Source organism: Ranitomeya imitator, chromosome 2, assembly GCF_032444005.1.
Source record: "Ranitomeya imitator isolate aRanImi1 chromosome 2, aRanImi1.pri, whole genome shotgun sequence".
In the NCBI taxonomy this organism is placed as follows: Eukaryota; Metazoa; Chordata; class Amphibia; order Anura; family Dendrobatidae; genus Ranitomeya; species Ranitomeya imitator.
The window spans coordinates 320,052,860-320,071,486 of record NC_091283.1 but is presented as its reverse complement, the minus strand read 5'-3'; the positions used below and the strand labels follow the sequence as shown (position 1 = coordinate 320,071,486).

General features: G+C 44.2%; 1 protein-coding gene across 3 annotated transcripts in view; it reads right to left on the bottom strand.

Moving 5' to 3' along the window:
- The window catches only part of LOC138663487 (gastrula zinc finger protein XlCGF17.1-like), a 100,074-nt gene that overhangs the window by 28,879 nt on the left and 52,568 nt on the right, over positions 1-18,627 (bottom strand). Inside the window, exons 2-5 of one of the 3 annotated variants that reach the window (XM_069749725.1) lie at positions 14,587-15,045; positions 14,381-14,504; positions 14,204-14,301; positions 13,920-14,008 (exon numbers count right to left, since the gene is read on the bottom strand). In XM_069749725.1, coding sequence (XP_069605826.1) covers positions 13,920-13,971 — 52 coding nt within the window. In that variant the 5' untranslated portion in view covers positions 13,972-14,008; positions 14,204-14,301; positions 14,381-14,504; positions 14,587-15,045. Of the gene's footprint in view, positions 1-13,919; positions 14,009-14,203; positions 14,302-14,380; positions 14,505-14,586; positions 15,552-18,627 lie in introns of those variants that run through there. The other 2 variants (XM_069749726.1, XM_069749727.1) reach the window with 2 other exon arrangements.

Genomic DNA, 18,627 nt, shown 5'->3' with positions numbered 1-18,627 from the left:
GTTTAGCATAATCCAAATCCATCAGATTCAGGGCAGCGCCTGAATCCACAAACGCCATGACAGAATATGATGACAAAGAGCACATTAAGGTAATGGACAAAAGGAATTTGGACTGTACAGTACCAATAACGGCAGAGCTATCGAACCGCCTAGTGCGTTTAGGACAATTAGAAATAGCATGAGTAGAATCACCACAATAGAAACACAGTCTGTTCAGACGTCTGTGTTCGTGCCGTTCTACTTTAGTCATAGTCCTGTCGCACTGCATAGGCTCAGGCTTACTCTCAGACAATACCGCCAGATGGTGCACAGATTTACGCTCGCGCAAGCGACGACCGATCTGAATGGCCAAGGACATAGACTCATTCAAACCAGCAGGCATAGGAAATCCCACCATTACATCCTTAAGAGCTTCAGAGAGACCCTTTCTGAACAAAGCCGCTAGTGCAGATTCATTCCACAGAGTGAGTACTGACCATTTTCTAAATTTCTGACAATATACTTCTACATCATCCTGACCCTGGCATAAAGCCAGCAGATTTTTCTCAGCTTGATCCACTGAATTAGGCTCATCGTAAAGCAATCCCAGCGCCTGGAAAAATGCATCAACATTACTCAATGCAGAATCTCCTGGTGCAAGAGAAAACGCCCAGTCCTGTGGGTCGCCGCGCAAAAAAGAAATAATAATCAAAACCTGTTGAATAGGATTACCAGAAGAATGAGGTTTCAAGGCCAAAAATAGCTTACAATTATTTCTGAAGCTCAGGAACTTAGTTCTGTCACCAAAAAACAAATCAGGAATCGGAATTCTTGGTTCTAGCATCGATTTCTGATCAATAGTATCTTGAATCTTTTGTACATTTACAACGAGATTATCCATTGAGGAGCACAGAGCCTGAATATCCATGTCCACAGCTGTGTCCTGAAGCACTCTAATGTCTAGGGGAAAAAAAAGACTGAAGACAGAGCTAAGAAAAAAAAATGATGTCAGGATTTCTTTTTTCCCTCTATTGGAAATCATTGAAAGGCTCCTTGTACTGTTATGGCTGGCAATCAGGCAACACAGCGTGCAGTAATCAGCGCACATACAGAGATCTGGCAATAACCCAAAACAATAGGACGAGCTCTGAGACGTGGAATCTCTGTAGACTGCAGTACCTGATCTATCCTCACACAACTGGAAGCAGCAGTGGATTGCGCCTATCAACTACCTATGCAACTCGGCACTGCCTGAGGAGCTGACTAGCCTGAAGATAGAAATACAAGCCTGACTTACCTCAGAGAAATACCCCAAAGGAATAGGCAGCCCCCACATATAATGACTGTTAGCAAGATGAAAAGACAAACGTAGGAATGAAATAGATTCAGCAAAGTGAGGCCCGATATTCTAGACAGAGCGAGGATAGCAAAGAGAACTATGCAGTCTACAAAAAACCCTAAAACGAAAACCACGCAAAGGGGCAAAAAGACCCACCGTGCCGAACTAACAGCACGGCGGTGCACCCCTTTGCTTCTCAGAGCTTCCAGCAAAAGAAAATAACAAGCTGGACAGAAAAAACAGAAAACAAACTAGAAGCACTTATCTAGCAGAGCAGCAGGCCCAAGGAAAGATGCAGTAGCTCAGATCCAACACTGGAACATTGACAAGGAGCAAGGAAGACAGACTCAGGTGGAGCTAAATAGCAAGGCAGCCAACGAGCTCACCAAAACACCTGAGGGAGGAAGCCCAGAGACTGCAATACCACTTGTGACCACAGAAGTGAACTCAGCCACAGAATTCACAACAGGTTTCAATGTTTAGGCACATCAGTGGCTCTCCAAACGCAACATGGCGTCCCATCTCAATTCCTGTCAATTTTGCATTGAAAAGTCAAACGGCGCTCCTTCCCTTCCGAGCTCTCCCATGCGCCCAAACAGTGGTTTACTGCCACATATGGGGTATCAGCGTACTCAGGACAAATTGGACAACAACTTTTGAGGTCCAATTTCTTCTCTTACCCTTGGAAAAATAAAAAATTGGGGGCAAAAATATAATTTTTGTGAAAAAATATGATTTTTTATTTTTACGGTTCTGCATTATAAACTTCTGTGAAGCACTTGGTGGGTCAAAGTGCTCACCACACATCCAGATAAGTTCCTTAGGGGGTCTACTTTCCAAAATGGTGTCACTTGTGGGGGGTTTCAATGTTTAGGCACATCAGTGGCTCTCCAAACGCAACATGGCGTCCCATCTCAATTCCTGTCAATTTTGCATTGAAAAGTCAAACAGCGCTCCTTCCCTTCCGAGCTCTCCCATGCGCCCAAACAGTGGTTTACTGCCACATATGGGGTATCAGCGTACTCAGGACAAATTGGACAACAACTTTTTGGGTCCAATTTCTCCTGTTACCCTTGGTAAAATAAAACAAATTGTAGCTGAAGTAAATTTTTTGTGTAAAAAAGTTGTTCATTTTTATTTAAACATTCCAAAAATTCCTATTAAACACCTGAAGGGTTAATAAACTTCTTGAATGTGGTTTTGAGCACCTTGAGGGGTGCAGTTTTTAGAATGGTGTCACACTTGGGCATTTTCTATCATATAGACCCCTCAAAATGACTTCAAATGAGACGTGGTCCCTAAAAAAAAATGGTGTTGTAAAAATGAGAAATTGCTGGTCAACTTTTAACCCTTATAACTCCCTAACAAAAAAAAAATTGGTTCCAAAATTATGCTGATGTAAAGGAGACATGTGGGAAATGTTACTTATTAAGTATTTTGTGTGACATATCTCTGTGATTTAATTGCATAAAAATGCAAAGTTTGAAAATTGCGAAATTTTCTAAATTTTCGCCAAATTTCCGTTTTTTTCACAAATAAACGCAGGTACTATCAAAGAAATTTTACCACTATCATGAAGTACAATATGTCACGAGAAAACAATGTCAGAATCAGCAGGATCCGTTGAAGCGTTTCGGAGTTATAACCTCATAAAGGGACAGTGGTCAGAATTGTAAAAATTGGCCTGGTCATTGACGTGCAAACCACCCTTGGGGGTAAAGGGGTTAAGGAGCAACATGTGACTAGCTCTGAGCAGGTGGTAGCTATACTGACCGCAGTCCCTAAGCTCAACACAACACTAGAAGTAGCCGTGGGATGCTCCTAACTCTGCCTAGGCATCTCGTCACAGCCTAAGGGTATGTTCACACGTTCCTGATTTCCCTCCTTTTTTTCAGGACTGAAACCGCAGCTCTTTGCAGAAAACGCAGGTCCTTTTTTTGGTGCTTTTTTGGTGCGCTTTTTGATGCGTTTTTTGATGCGTTTTTTATGCAGTTTTCTATGCAGAGTCTGTGTGTTTTGTAGGAAGTTTTTTAGGGTTAAAATGGCTGAAAATACCCTAACCCTACCCCTACCCCTATTCTAACCTTAGTGGAAAAAAAAAATTCTTAATTTTTTTATTGTCCCTACCTATGGGGGTGACAAAGGGGGGGGGGGGTGTCATTTACTATTTTTTTTATTTTGATCACTGAGATAGGTTATATCTCAGTGATCAAAATGCACTTTGGAACGAATCTGCCGGCCGGCAGATTTGGCGGGCGCACTGCGCATGCGCCCGCCATTTTGCAAGATGGCGGCGCCCAGGGAGAAGACGGCCGGACGGACACCGGGAGGCCGGGTAAGTATAAGGGGGGGAGATTAGGGCACGGGGGGGCATCGGAGCACGGGGGGGCATCGGAGCACGGGGGGGGGGGGGTGGGATCAGGGCAGCCACACTCCGCCCACGCACTTCCGCCCGCTTCCCCGCACTTCCTGCTGCAGCGGTTCGGCACCACAAACCGCAATAAAACCCGCAGATATATTTTTGATCTGCAGGTTTTACTGCGGGTTTGACCTCACAATGAAGGTCTATGGGTGCAGAACCGCTGCGGCTCCGAAAAAAGAAGTGACATGGTACTTCTTTTTTACCGCGGCTATTCAGCGCGGCTTTTTTTCCCGATTCCCGCATCATGTGCACAGTGGTTCCTGTTTTCCATAGGGTACATTGTACTGTACCCTGCATGGAAAACAGCTGCGGAACCGCAGCGGCAAAAACGCTGCGGTTCCGCAGAAAAAAACGCACTGTGTGAACATGGCCTAAGAGCTAACTACCCCTAAAGACAGAAGCAGGAAAACTATCTTGCCTCAGAGAAAATCCCCAAAGGATAGATTAGCCCCCCACAAATAATGACTGTGAGAGAAGAAGGAAATGACATATGTAGTATGAAACAAGATTTAGCACAGGAGGCCACTTCTAGTTAGATAGAAAAAGTACAGAACAGAGCACTGTGCGGTCTGTAAAAAAAACTAGAAAAAATCCACCGCAGAGAAATGCAAAAATCTCCACACCTGACTAAAGGTGTGGAGGGCAAACTCTGCTGCCCAGAGCTTCCAGCTTAGCTGAATAGATCCCTATTGATAAGCTGGACAAAAGAGCAAAAACAACAAAATGCTGATAAACAAAGTCCACAACAAGTGAACTGCAAAAAGACAAGCAAGGACTTAAGGTACCTTCACACTCAGCAACTTTACAACGAGAACGACAACGATCCGTGACGTTGCAGCGTCCTGGATGGCGATCTCGTTGTGTTTGACACGCACCAGCGATCTGGATCCTGCTGTGATATCGCTGGTCGGAGCTAGAAGTCCAGAACTTTATTTGGTCGTCAGATCGGTGTGTATCGTTGTGTTTGACAGCAAAAGCAACGATGCCTGCAATGATTTACATGGAGCTAAGGACCTGTGAAGACCTGTGAGAACGATAAGTGAGTAACCCTTACGTCACTGGATCGCTCCTGCATCTTTCTGGAGCTGCTGTGTTTGACATCTCTACAGCGACCTAAACAGCGACGCTCCAGCGATCTGCTCGTTGTCTATGTTAAATATTAATTATTCTTATTTTTATTCTGTACCGAGCACATGGTTTCTTGCTGACACTATCAAAAGCTATTTCTGTGTATGTAGCTCAGAGTATAAGTTAACACCATATACAGAGGACATGTGATCTGTGTTGAACATATATAAACGTCTCTTAGGAGGGTGTGGGGGGCTTTTTGTCACGTGGGATGGTCACCTCCTGCCTGCACATTCATTCTCCTTGGACAACAGATGAAGAAGCAACAGCTGATAACGGAAGCCATGATGACCTTCGAACTTCACACAGACAGATGACTTTTATCATTCAGGACCTTGGGAAAGATGAGTAACAAGACAAGCGCTGATATTTACACATGGACACTCTGTTCGTAACTGTTTAATCTACTTTTATGTTTTTGCTGCAATGGTGGATAATTCAATAAACCACTATACTTTCTGCAGAATATCATGACATTTTTCTTTTAAGAATAACGCACCTGGTTAAGTCTTGATTAGATATTTTTGCGCAATAACGATTTTTAACAGTCTATATCGCTGCAGCGTCGCTGAGTGTGACAGAACCTTTAGCTTTGCTGAGCTGGTCAGAGTGTCAGGAAATCCTAAGAGCAATGACTCCAGGCAGGAACAATTGACAACTGGCATTGAATGAGAGATAAGGCCAGACTAATATAGCCGAGCAAAGAAGACGATCAGTGAAAACAGCTGCAGAAGCTAAATCCAAGAAGCAGCCATACCACTCAAAACCACAGGAGGGAGCCCAAGAGCAGAACTCACAAAAATGCTACTTACAACCACCGGAGGGAGCCCAAGAGCGGAATTCACAACACCGAAGGCCATTTTGAATACCTTGTGATGCCATTCGGGCTCACTAATGCTCCATCTGTTTTTCAGTCCTTCATGCATGATATTTTCCGGACTTATATTGATAAGTTCTTGATTGTATATTTGGACGATATTTTGATTTTTTCCGATGATTGGGAGTCTCATGTGGAACAGGTCAGGATGGTATTTCAGATCCTTCGTGACAATGCCCTGTTTGTGAAAGGGTCTAAGTGTCTCTTTGGGGTGCAGAAGGTTTCTTTTTTGGGCTTTATTTTTTCTCCCTCGTCTATAGAGATGGATCCGGTTAAGGTTCAGGCCATTCATGATTGGATTCAGCCCACATCCGTGAAGAGCCTTCAGAAATTTTGGGGTTTTGCAAATTTTTCCAGCGTGGTTAAACCCTTGACCGATTTGACGAAGAAAGGCGCTGATGTGGCGAATTGGTCCTCTGCGGCTGTCTCTGCCTTTCAGGAGCTTAACCCCTTAGCGACCGCCGATACGCCTTTTAACGGCGGCCGCTAAGGGTACTTAAACCACAGCGCCGTTAATTAACGGCGCTGTGGAAAAAGTAAATAGCGCCCCCCAGAGTCGGATTTTCTCCGGGGTCTCGGCTGCCGGGGGTAGCCGAGACCCCAGAGAACATGATTCGGGGTTTTTTTTACCGACCCCGCATTTGTGATCGCCGGTAATTAACTGTTTACCGGCGATTGCAAAAAAAAAAAAATCGCGATCTCTTTTTAATTTCTCTGTCCTCCGATGTGATCGCACATCAGAGGACAGAGAAAAGGGGTCCCAGATAGCCCCCCGATACTCACCTATCTCCCCCGGTGCTCCTCGTAGCTCCCGGTGGGCGCCGCCATCTTCAAAATGGCGGGCGCATGCGCAGTACGCCCGCCGGCCGGCACCGGGAGAATCTTTGGGGTCTCGGCTGCCAGGGGTAGCCGAGACCCCAAAGAACATGATCGGGGTCGGTTTCACCGACTCCTGTTTTGCGATCGCGGGTAATTAACTGTTTACCGGCGACCGCAAAAAAAAAAAAAAAAAATAATCAAAGTGTAATTCTCTGTCCTCTGATGTGATCGCACATCAGAGGACAGAGAAATAGGGGGAATCGGGGACCCTATTATACTTACCGGTGTCCCTGGATCCTCCTGCTGCTCCTCCTGGCTGCCTGGGAAAAGAAAATGGCGGGCGCATGCGCAGTGCGCCCGCCATCTATTGCCATCTGCCGGCCGACAGAAGAGCAGTTGGGGCTAAAATTAGGGTTAGGGCTAGGGTTGGGGCTAAATTGAGGGTTAGGGTTCTTTCACACTTATGTCGGTACGGGGCCGTCGCAATGCGTCGGCCCGACATACCGACGCACGTTGTGAAAATTGTGCACAACGTGGGCAGCGGATGTAGTTTTTCAACGCATCCGCTGCCCAATCTATGTCCTGGGGAGGAGGGGGCAGAGTTATGGCCACGCATGCGCGGTCAGAATAGGCGGACGCGACGTACAAAAAAAGTTACATTGAACGTTTTTTGTGCCGACGGTCCGCCAAAACACAACCAATCCAGTGCACGACGGACGCGACGTGTGGCCATCCGTCACGATTCGTCGGCAATACAAGTCTATGGGCAAAAAAACGCATCCTGCGGGCACATTTGGAGGATCCGTTTTTTGTCCAAAATGACGGATTGCGACGGATGCCAAACGACGCAAGTGTGAAAGTAGCCTTAGGGCTAGGGTTAGGGTTGGGGCTAAAGTTAGGGCTAGGGTTGGGGCTAAAGTTAGGGTTAGATTTGGGGGTTAGGGTTTGGATTAGAGTTGGTATTAGGGTTACGCTTGGGATTAGGGTTAGGTTTGGGATTAGGGTTAAGGTTAGGGTTGTGATTAGGGGTGTATTGGGATTAGGGTTAGGTTTGAGGTTAGGGTTGAGATTAGGATTAGGGGTGTGTTGGATTTAGGGTTTTGATTAGGGTTATGGTTAGGGTTGAATTAGGGTTGTTTTGGGGTAAGGGTTGTGATTATCGTTAGGGTTAGTGATTAGGATTATGGATCGCATTGGGATTAGGGTTAGGAGTGTGTTGGGGTTAGGGTTGGAGCTAGAATTGGGGGGTTTCCACTGTTTAGTTACATCAAGGGGTCTCCAAACACGACAGCCAATTTTGCGCTCAAAAAGTCAAATGGTGCTCCCTCCCTTCTGACCTCTGCCGTGCGCCCAAACAGTGGGTTACCCCCACATATGGGGCATCAGCGTACTCGGGATAAATTGGACAACAACTTCACCCTTGTGAAAATAAAAACTTGGGGGCTGCAAAATCTTTTTTTGTGAAAATTTTTTTTTTTTATTTTCACGACTCTGCATTCTAAACTTCTGTGAAGCACTTGGGCATTCAAAGTTCTCACCACACATCTAGATAAGTTCCTTGGGGGGTCTAGTTTCCAAAATGGGGTCACTTGTGGGGGGTTACTACTGTTTAGGTACATCAGGGGCTCTGCAAATGCAACATAACGCCCACAGACCATTCTATCTAAGTCTGCATTCCAAAACAGCGCTCCTTCCCTTCCGAGCTCTGCCGTGCGCCCAAACAGTGGTTTACCCCCACATATGGCACATCAGTGTACTCGGGATAAATTGGACAACAACTATTGCGTTCCAATTTCTCCTGTTACCCTTGTGAAAATAAAAACTTGGGGGCTACAATATCTTTTTTGTGGAAAAAAAAATATTTTTTTATTTTCACGACTCTGCATTCTAAACTTCTGTGAAGCACTTGGGCATTCAAAGTTCTCACCACACATCTAGATAAGTTCCATGGGGGGTCTAGTTTCCAAAATGGGGTCACTTGTGGGGGGTTTCCACTGTTTAGGCACATCAGGGGCTCTCCAAACGCGACATGGCGTCCAATCTCAATTCCAGACAATTCTACATTGAAAAAGTAAAACGGCACTCCTTCTCTTCCAAGCTCTGCGGTGCGCCCAAACAGTGGTTTACCTCCACATATTGTGTATCAACGTACTCAGCAGAAATAGCACTACAACTTTTGTGGTCTAATTTCTCCTGTTACCCTTGTGAAAATAAAAAAAATAAAAAAAATCGCATTTTTTCTACAAAAATTATCTTTTTGCCCCCAAATTTTTATTTTCACGGCTCAACGTTATAAACTTCTGTGAAGCACATGGGGGTTCAAAGTGCTCACCACACATCTAGATAAGTTCCTTAAGGGGTCTAGTTTCCAAAATGGTGTCATTTGTGGGGGGTTTCCACTGTTTAGGCACATGAGGGGCTCTCCAAACGCGACATGGCGTCCGATCTCAATTCCAGCCAATTCTGCATTGAAAAAGTCAAACGGCGCTCTTTCGATTCCAAGTTCTGCGGTGCGCCCAAACAGTGGTTTACCCCCACATATGGGGTATTGGCGTATTCAGGAGAAATTGCATAACAAACTTTATGGTTACATTTCTGTTTTTACACTTGTGAAAATAAAAAAAATGGTTCTGAATTAAAATGTTGGCAAAAAAAAGTGAAATGTTCATTTTTTCCTTCCACATTGTTTCAGTTCCTGTGAAGCACGTAAAGGGTTAAAAAACTTCTTGAATGTGGTTTTGAGAACCTTGAGGGGTGTAGTTTTTAAAATGGTGTCACACTTCGTTATTTTCTATCATATAGACCCCTCAAAATGACTTCAAATGTGATGTGGTCCCTAAAAAAAAAAAAGGTGTTGTAAAAATGAGAAATTGCTGGTCAACTTTTAACCCTTATAACTCTCTAACAAAAAAAAATTTTGTTTCCAAAATTGTGCTCATGTAAAGTAGACATGTGGGAAATGTTATTTATTAACTATTTTTTTGTGACATATCTCTCTGATTTAGGGCATAAAAATACAAAGTTTGAAAATTGCAAAATTTTAAAAATTTGCCATATTTCCGTTTTTTTCATAAATAATCGCAAGTAATATCGAAGAAATGTTGCCACTACCATGAAGTACAATATGTCACGAACAAACAATCTCAGAATCAGCAGGATCCGTTGAAGCGTTCCAGAGTTATAATCTCATAAAGTGACAGTGGTCAGAATTGCAAAAATTGGCTCGGTCATTAAGGGGATAAACGTCGATTTACTTCTGCTCCGGTGTTGCGCCAACCGGATGTTTCTCTTCCGTTTCAGGTTGAGGTTGACGCTTCTGAGATTGGGGCAGGGGCCGTTTTGTCTCAGAGGGATCCTGTTGGTTCCTTAATGAAACCGTGTGCCTTCTTTTCCAGTAAGTTTTCGCCTGCTGAACGCAATTATGATGTCGGCAATCGGGAGTTGTTGGCTATGAAGTGGGCGTTTGAGGAGTGGCGACATTGGCTTGAGGGAGCTAAGCACCGTATTGTGGTCTTGACCGATCATAAGAATTTGATTTACCTCGAGTCTGCTAAACGGCTGAATCCTAGACAGGCTTGATGGTCCTTGTTTTTTTCCTGTTTTGATTTCGTGGTCTCGTACCTTCCGAGTTCTAAGAAAATTAAGGCTGATGCCCTCTAGGAGTTTTTCGCCTGATTCTCCTGAGGTCTTAGAACTGGTCGGTATTCTGAAAGAAGGGGTGGTCCTTTCTGCCATTTCCCCTGATTTACGACGGGTTCTTCAGGAATTTCAGGCTGACAAACCTGACCGCTGTCCTGTGGGGAAACTGTTTGTTCCTGACAGATGGACTAGTAGAGTGATTTCTGAGGTTCACTGTTGCGTGTTGGCTGGTCATCCTGGCATTTTTGGTACCAGAGACTTGGTTGGTAGGTCCTTTTGGTGGCCTTCTTTGTCGCGTGATGTGCGTTCTTTTGTGCAGTCCTGTGGGACTTGTGCGCGGGCCAAGCCTTGTTGTTCCCGTGCTAGTGGGTTGCTTTTGCCATTGCCGGTCCCTGAGAGGCCCTGGACCCATATTTCTATGGATTTTATTTCCGATCTTCCGGTTTCCCAGAGGATGTCGGTTATCTGGGTTGTTTGTGACCGGTTCTCTAAGATGGTTCATTTGGTGCCTTTGCCTAAATTGCCTTCCTCTTCGGATTTGGTTCCCTTGTTTTTTCAGCATGTGGTCCGTTTGCATGGTATTCCGGAGAATATTGTGTCCGACAGAGGTTCCCAGTTTGTTTCTAGATTTTGGCGGGCCTTTTGTGCTAGGCTGGGCATTGATTTGTCTTTTTCTTCTGCGTTTCATCCTCAGACAAATGGTCAGACCGAGCGAACTAATCAGACTTTAGAGACTTATTTGAGATGCTTTGTGTCTGCTGATCAGGATGATTTGGTGGCTTTCTTGCCATTGGCCGAGTTTGCCCTTAATAATCGGGCTAGTTCGGCTACTTTGGTTTCGCCTTTCTTTTGTAATTTTGGTTTTCATCCTCGTTTTTCTTCTGGGCAGGTTGAGCCTTCTGACTGTCCTGGTGTGGATTCTGTGGTTGACAGGTTGCAGCAGATTTGGGCTCATGTGGTGGACAATTTGGTGTTGTCTCAGGAGGAGGCTCAACGTTTTGCTAACCGTCGTCGGTGTGTTGGTTCCCGGCTTCAGGTTGCTGATCTGGTCTGGTTGTCTTCCCGTCATGTTCCTATGAAGGTTTCTTCTCCTAAGTTTAAGCCTCGGTTTATTGGTCCTTACAGGATTTCTGAGATTATTAATCCAGTGTCTTTTCGACTGGCGCTTCCGGCCTCTTTTGCTATCCATAATGTCTTCTATAGATCTTTATTGCGGAAATATGTGGAGCCCGTTGTTCCCTCTGTTGATCCTCCGGCCCCTATGTTGGTTGATGGGGAGTTAGAATATGTTGTTGAGAAGATTTTGGATTCCCGTTTTTCGAGGCGGAAGCTTCAGTACCTTGTCAAATGGAAGGGTTATGGCCAGGAGGATAATTCTTGGGTTTTTGCCTCTGATGTCCATGCCGCTGATTTGGTTCGTGCCTTTCATCTGGCTCATCCTGATCGGCCTGGGGGCTCTGGTGAGGGTTCGGTGACCCCTCCTCAAGAGGGGGTACTGTTGTAAATTCTGCTTTTGGGCTCCCACCGGTGGTTGTAGGTGGTAATGCAGTTGTCCCTGGGCGGCAGTCCTGGACAGGTGTATCTGCTGATTGCAGTTCTGACTGGGGTATTTAGGTTTGCAGGACTCATTAGTCCTTGCCAGTTGTCAATGTTTCTTGGGAAGTGTTGGATCTCTGTCTGGCTTCTCCTGCTTGGCTGCCAATTCAGCAAAGATAAGTGTCTGTTTCTTTTTCTATGGCACACAAGCTGTGTGCTTGTTTTTTTATTGTATTCCTGCTCTGAGTTTAGTAGTCTCTGGAGTTGCAGATATACGTTCCACGTCTTTAGTTAGATGGAGGAATTTTTTGTATAATCTGCTGTGGATATTTTTGGAAGGGTTTTAATACTGACCGCACAGAACTCTGTCCTATCCTTTCCTATTTTAGCTAGAGTGGCCTCTTGTGCTAAATCCTGTTTCCTACCTGCGTGTGTCTTTCCTCTCCTACTCACAGCCAATATTTGTGGGGGGCTGCCTATCCTTTGGGGTTCTGCTCTGAGGCAAGGTAGTATTCCTATTTCCATCTTTAGGGGTATTTAGTCCTCCGGCTGTGATGGGGTGTCTAGGGTTTGTTAGGTACATGCCACGGCTACTTCTAGTTGCGGTGTTAAGATCAGGATTTGCGGTCAGTATAGTTACCACCTAATCCAGTGAAAGTTTTCATGCTGCTCCAAGGTCACCGGATCATAACAATTATGTAAAAATGCGGGGCAGGTCAGTGAGGGATCATCGACCTGCCATAAGCCAATACAGATGAATATGTAATCAGAGCACCACATAAAGCCCCGCCCACAGCCCCGCCCCAAAGTACAAGAATCTCATTAACTGAAAACTACAAATACAGATTAAACAACTGTAAATCAGACTTGCATTCAGTTACGGTGAGCCATTGGAGCTACTATGAATCCTGACCAGAAGATTAGAGAAAATAATATTGCTCCCCATTTCAGAAGAGAAATCTGAATTTTCAGTAATCTGAATTTCTTAGGATCAAAAAAAAATGTAATTTATGAGGTGGAGTGAATCCATGAAACCAGGGCTCGAGCCATGCCAACACATCTCTGCAGGCGTGAATAAATGTATATTACAGCCATCAGCCAAGCATAGCTCAAAGATATATCATGGCACAGGTGTAATGTGTTTTATGTAGATTATCACAATCCTCCTTGAAGTTAGTCCGTTTTAATACAAATTGAAAAGTCAGAATAAAGGGAAACTCTGTTATTCTACAGAAATTCACACTTGGCCTCACTGCACATTTAATGTTGTTGATCATAAAAGTGAAGTTTGGCCAGAAAGACTGGACCTGGTCTTGTCGGACCATGGTCTTGTCGGGACCATATGATCACATTCAGCAGCACAGAAGGGAGAGAAGGGAGATTCATCCAATAAGATATCAGGATTCTAGGAAGCCAACAGCATCATTACCCTCCACTTTCTCTTACATGCCCATCATAATATTTTTCTTCAAGTGATTTTCTAACTTGTCAGCACATTCCATGTAGGCTGTCATTTGTCTTTATAGTTTACAGATCTGGGCAGGTAACGGTCAGCATCTTCTAATGTGAAGGAGAGAATGGCTAATTAAATCAATTATTAAACCTTATATACAGTAAGTCAGTTCAGATATGGTGTACCAAGATGGCGTCTGTGTCTTCAGACAACAACCTGGAAGTAATCCTTGTAATGCAGAAGCTAAGATACTGGATACCATATATGGAAGTGAAGTTGAAATGGACCCATCATAGACTGACACTGGCTACTCAGAAGATTGTGTGACACCCATTTCCTGTCTCTTTGTCTTCAGAATAAACTTCAGTTGTGTGCAAGCCTTTGCTGAGAAAGGAGTACACATCTAACTCTGTGTTTGGTGTGACTCTTTAAGCAGGCACTCGGCCTATATTGGGTCAGGTACAAGCAATCATATAGATCTCGCTTTAAGGGATCACCCTCACACTAATACCAGGGGGTAGGTGGATCCTCCAGGTTGTAGGTTCTATAGAAAAGGGCTTTCAATGCCCAAAGTCATTTGAGCAGTTTTGGGTGGAGGAGAATGTTGTGATCTAGAGGCAAAATGGTGATCATGGTAATACGGCTGGACTACACCACCGATAAAGCAGCCACAGCCGGTGACTGAGAACAATCTGTGACTTCTCTGCATTTAGTGGTTGCTACTCACCTGGGTAGTTATATGTGGGAATTTCCTCTATACACCACTCATCATCTCTCATATGTCTCTGTAGTATTAATATGGGTCAAATCTTCACCCTGAAACAAATATTGTAAAAGTAACAGACAATTCGAGAAGTCACATTTATGATCAGCTCTAATCCTGCCATCTCCACCGTTCTCATTACACAAGTATAAAACATATAATACTGGTGGATAAAACAAGACTGAGCAAAAGACCTTCACCGGCGTCTACACATAGGGGAGATCTCCTGACACCTTCTCTCCATCTACCTGATGATCCTGAGGAGCATTGGGATCTTCTTGCTTGCAGTCTATTGGAAGAAGAGGACGGGGACATCTCTCTGGTGCTGTCCTCTTACTGTATAGATCTGGAGGAAACACAGGGAGTGAATTCAATCTTTACATACAGATAATTATAGGCTGTGTGTATTTAGTCCTGCCTATTACCTGGAGATGTGAGGGGCTGGGGAACCTCCATCATGATGTCCTTGTACAGATCTTTGTGTCCTTCTAAATACTCCCACTCCTCCATGGAGAAATAGACGGCGACATCCTGACACCTTATAGGAACCTGACACATAAAATGATACCGTCATCCCCCAATCCCTTCATAGTGTTACTGTATAATGTCCCAGCATTCCCAGCAGTGTCACCTCTCCAGTCAGCAGCTCAATCATCTTGTAGGTGATTTCTAGGATCTTCTGGTTATTGATGTCCTCATGTATCAGGGGGTGAGGTGCAGACCCCGTGATTGGGTTCAGGGGTCTTCCGCATCCCTCAGACACAGGGTCCTGACAGCGCTCACTAGAGGTCTTCTTCACCACTGTGTAATCCTGAAAATGGAGAGACACATTAATAAATCTCACTACAGACATTTCCAGAGTCCTCACCTCTCCAGTTCTGTCCATCTGTTATTCCCATAGATGAGAATGATGTAATGTGACGTCATCAGAATCTCTCAACTCTCCAGTAAGCCGGAAGAGGATCTCTAGGGTGAGGTGTAATATTTTCTCCGCCATCTTGTCTCTGTCCATATCCATCTTTGATGAGTAAATCAGAAAGATTTTCCTTTGTAGAAGATCTTCACTGAGAGAATCCGATATTGTAGAGACCTGAACAAGATGAGCCGATGTAACATTATAAGAATCCTGTGTAATAATACAATTACTGGAGATAATAAGGGAAACATATGAGGAGATTTATTATTTTACAGTATTTAGTTCTCTTCTTTACATCTACTAATAAAACCTATATATTTTAGGCCACAGACAACAAGCAGTTTCTTCCTCGGAGTCGGCAGCTGAATACGTTTCTCATAGACTCATCTTCCATAACGCTAATTCTCGTCTCATTTACGGACCCTGGAATCCGCATTAGCAATACTGCAGGAGATATTCATTACACGTGACAGGAGAAATAACTACTTCATGATGAGGACGACATCTTCATCTTCTACTACGCCTCTAGAAACATATTTGTCCAGAGTCGGTCACTGACTCCATCATCACCGGTAGAGTTGAGCGACTTTTACTTTTTTAGGATCGAGTCGGGTTTCGCGAAACCCCACATTGTCAAAAGTCGGGTCGGATGAAATCAGCCGATTATTTCGAAAAGTCGGGGGCCGACCGAAACACGAAATCCAATGCAAGTCAATGGGAAATCAATGTCGGCAGTGTGTGGAGGACAGGAAAACACCTACAGTGCTCATTTTAATGCCAAAAACATAAATTCTTATTTCTTAAGCTTGTCAATCTTAATTTACTTTATAATAATAGTTAGGCATTGAAAACAGCAGATCATTTGGCTAAAGTTGTGGGGGGATAGGGCTGGCTCAAGATTTTCGTGGGCCCAGGAAACGCGGAATACGTCACGGCGGTGGAGCAGGGAGAGGTAAGTATTTCAACTTTGCAAGTGCTGTGATCCTGAGCAAGCAGCGGGGCCCACTCGTTGGCACTTGCAAAGGGCCCCTCATAGTACGGCAGTGTGTTTGATGGCGGGTGGCGCCTCCCACTGCCAGATACACTTTTGCGTACTATGAGGGGCCCTGTGCCAGTGGCGTCGCCAACGAGTATGCCCCCCCACCTGATGAAGGAACCTGCATTTTCATCTGCACCTTCTTCTTTGTCCCCGTATAAGGTGGTATAGTGTTGTGAATTCTGTGGGCAAGCTCCCTCCTGTGGTCGTGAGTGGTACTTTGGCTGGATCTGTCTATGAGCTTCCTTTGGTGGATGAGAGTGGTACTGCGGCTTCTGAGTTTCCTTCCTCAGGTGATGAGGTTAAGTCGTTAGGTGCTGCTCTATTTAACTCCACCTAGTGCTTTGATCCTGGCCTCCAGTCAATGTTCTAGTATTGGTCTTGCTTCCTCCTGGATCGTTCCTGTGGCCTGTCTTCCTGCATAAGCTAAGTTTTGCTTGTGTTATTTTTGTTTGCTATTTTTTCTGTCCAGCTTGCTATTTGGTTTTTCTTGCTTGCTGGAAGCTCTGGGACGCAGAGGGAGCACCTCCGTACCGTTAGTCGGTGCGGAGGGTCTTTTTGCCCCCTCTGCGTGGTTGTTTGTAGGGTTTTGTGTTGACCGCAAAGCAATCTTTCCTATCTTCGGTCTGTTCAGTAAGTTGGGCCTCACTTTGCTAAATCTATTTAATCTCTGCGTTTGTATTTTCATCTAAACTCACAGTCATTGTATGTGGGGGGCTGCCTTTTTCTTTGGGGTATTTCTCTGAGGCAAGGTAGGCTTATTTTTCTTTCTTAGGGCTAGCTAGTTTCTCAGGCTGTGCTCGAGGCGCATAGGACTGGTCAGGAGCGCTCCACGGCTACCTTTAGTGTGGTTGGATAGGATTAGGGATTGCGGTCAGCAGAGTTCCCACGTCTCAGAGCTTGTCCTATGTTTTTGGTAATTGTCAGGTCACTTTGTGTGCTCTGAACTTCAAGGTCCATTGTGGTTCTGAATTACCTGTTCATAACAGTATAGTATGCGGGAAGGGGAACCTGACTTTCATCAGGGTCAGATTCAGGCTGTGTAGTGTGCAAGGGGAATGTAGTGGTCTGGGTCAATGTACCAGCAGATTCATCTAGCAGTGGCTGGGCAATGGGCAGGATGAGGAGGAAACACAGATACTTTATAGGCCCAACTAAAAAAGTAGGCTAAACGCAGTTCAAAATTGGTAACAGGACTAAACAGGCGGCATAGCTTTGTTCAGTGGAGGACAACTGTAATGAGTGGTGCAGACACGGTTAGTAGGCCCAAATACAAAAGTACTACACAAGGGAATTTAAATTAATGAAAAGAAAAAACCCAAAAAGAGTGTTTATACAAAATATATAAATTTATTTAGACATAAAATATATAGAATCATAACAAGGTACAGCTAATCGTGCAGGGTAGGGGGAGTAGCTATCCACATATCACAATGGTATCAATATAATCAATAAGCAACCAAATTTAGGTGAGAAGTACCAGAAAAATTTACCAATAGATACCATAATATAGTCACAGGCATATATTAAGCAGCACAGATGTAGAGAGATCTCAATTAGCTCAGTGAGATCAGCGTAAATCCGTAGTCATAAAGTGACGTAGTGCAAACAGGTTTCAGCAAATGCTGTGTCTAGGGATAGCGCTGTAATACCAGTAGGCTATTAAATAAAGAATAGTATGCTAGCATAAATACCTATTCAGAAGTGTGGTAGCCGGACCCCTGCCTGCCGCCTCAACGCGCGTTTCGCCGATCTTCTTCAGGAGGCGTGGCTTGGGTCATGTGTGTGTCACGTTATATAGTGCTATACGACCAATAGAATACAGAGCCGCTTTAGAATCGGCGCATGCGTGGATGTCGAGGCGTCGTTAAGGGCACTTCCTGCAGCGTCCGTGGAACGCAAGCAGTCCACCGTCGCTAAGCGACAGCGTGCGGACACAATGGGCGCGTTAGGAAGGCCCCGACGTCACGATCCCGGGCATGCGCACAAGCCGGCAAGGAATGTGATGTAGATATCCAGAGGCTGCGCTCCATGTAAGATATAGCTGTCAGCTCCACGCATGCACGAGAAAGATAGCAGCCAGGGGAAAACCCAAGCATGCCTCAATCCCGGGCATGCGTGCAGCCGGCAAAAAATAAAATATACGCAAAAGACAATTCTATCACACATAAAGCGGTATCATAAATCCTGCGCATATACTGATGTAATAGTAGTAGAAGGATATCATAAACAGTGCCTCCAACCATAAGATATCACCAATCAGAAAATAGAAAAAATAGAGAAGTTTTAAATAGTGAAAATACTACTCAAATAGGGGGACATTTATAATAAAATATGTGCTAACAATTATACTGGTTGAGAAATAATACCAACAGTGTATAAATAACTATGGATGTAGATTATCTGGAAGTAGATCATCTACAAATAAATAATATGTGATGAATAGCTATATGTATAACATATATAAAAATAGGATTATCTAAAATTAGATAATGTGTGATAAATATCCATATGTATAGAGTGTCTAAAAATAAAAATAAAATTAAAAATAGGCAGTATATCAATATGTGATAGCCAATAGAATATAGTATAGTGCCAATATATAAAGATAAGCATATAGATCGTTGGACACTGAATACCTATATATATATATATATCAAAAATATCAAAAATGTCATAGTAGGTGAATACATATACATATATATATAGACATAATAACA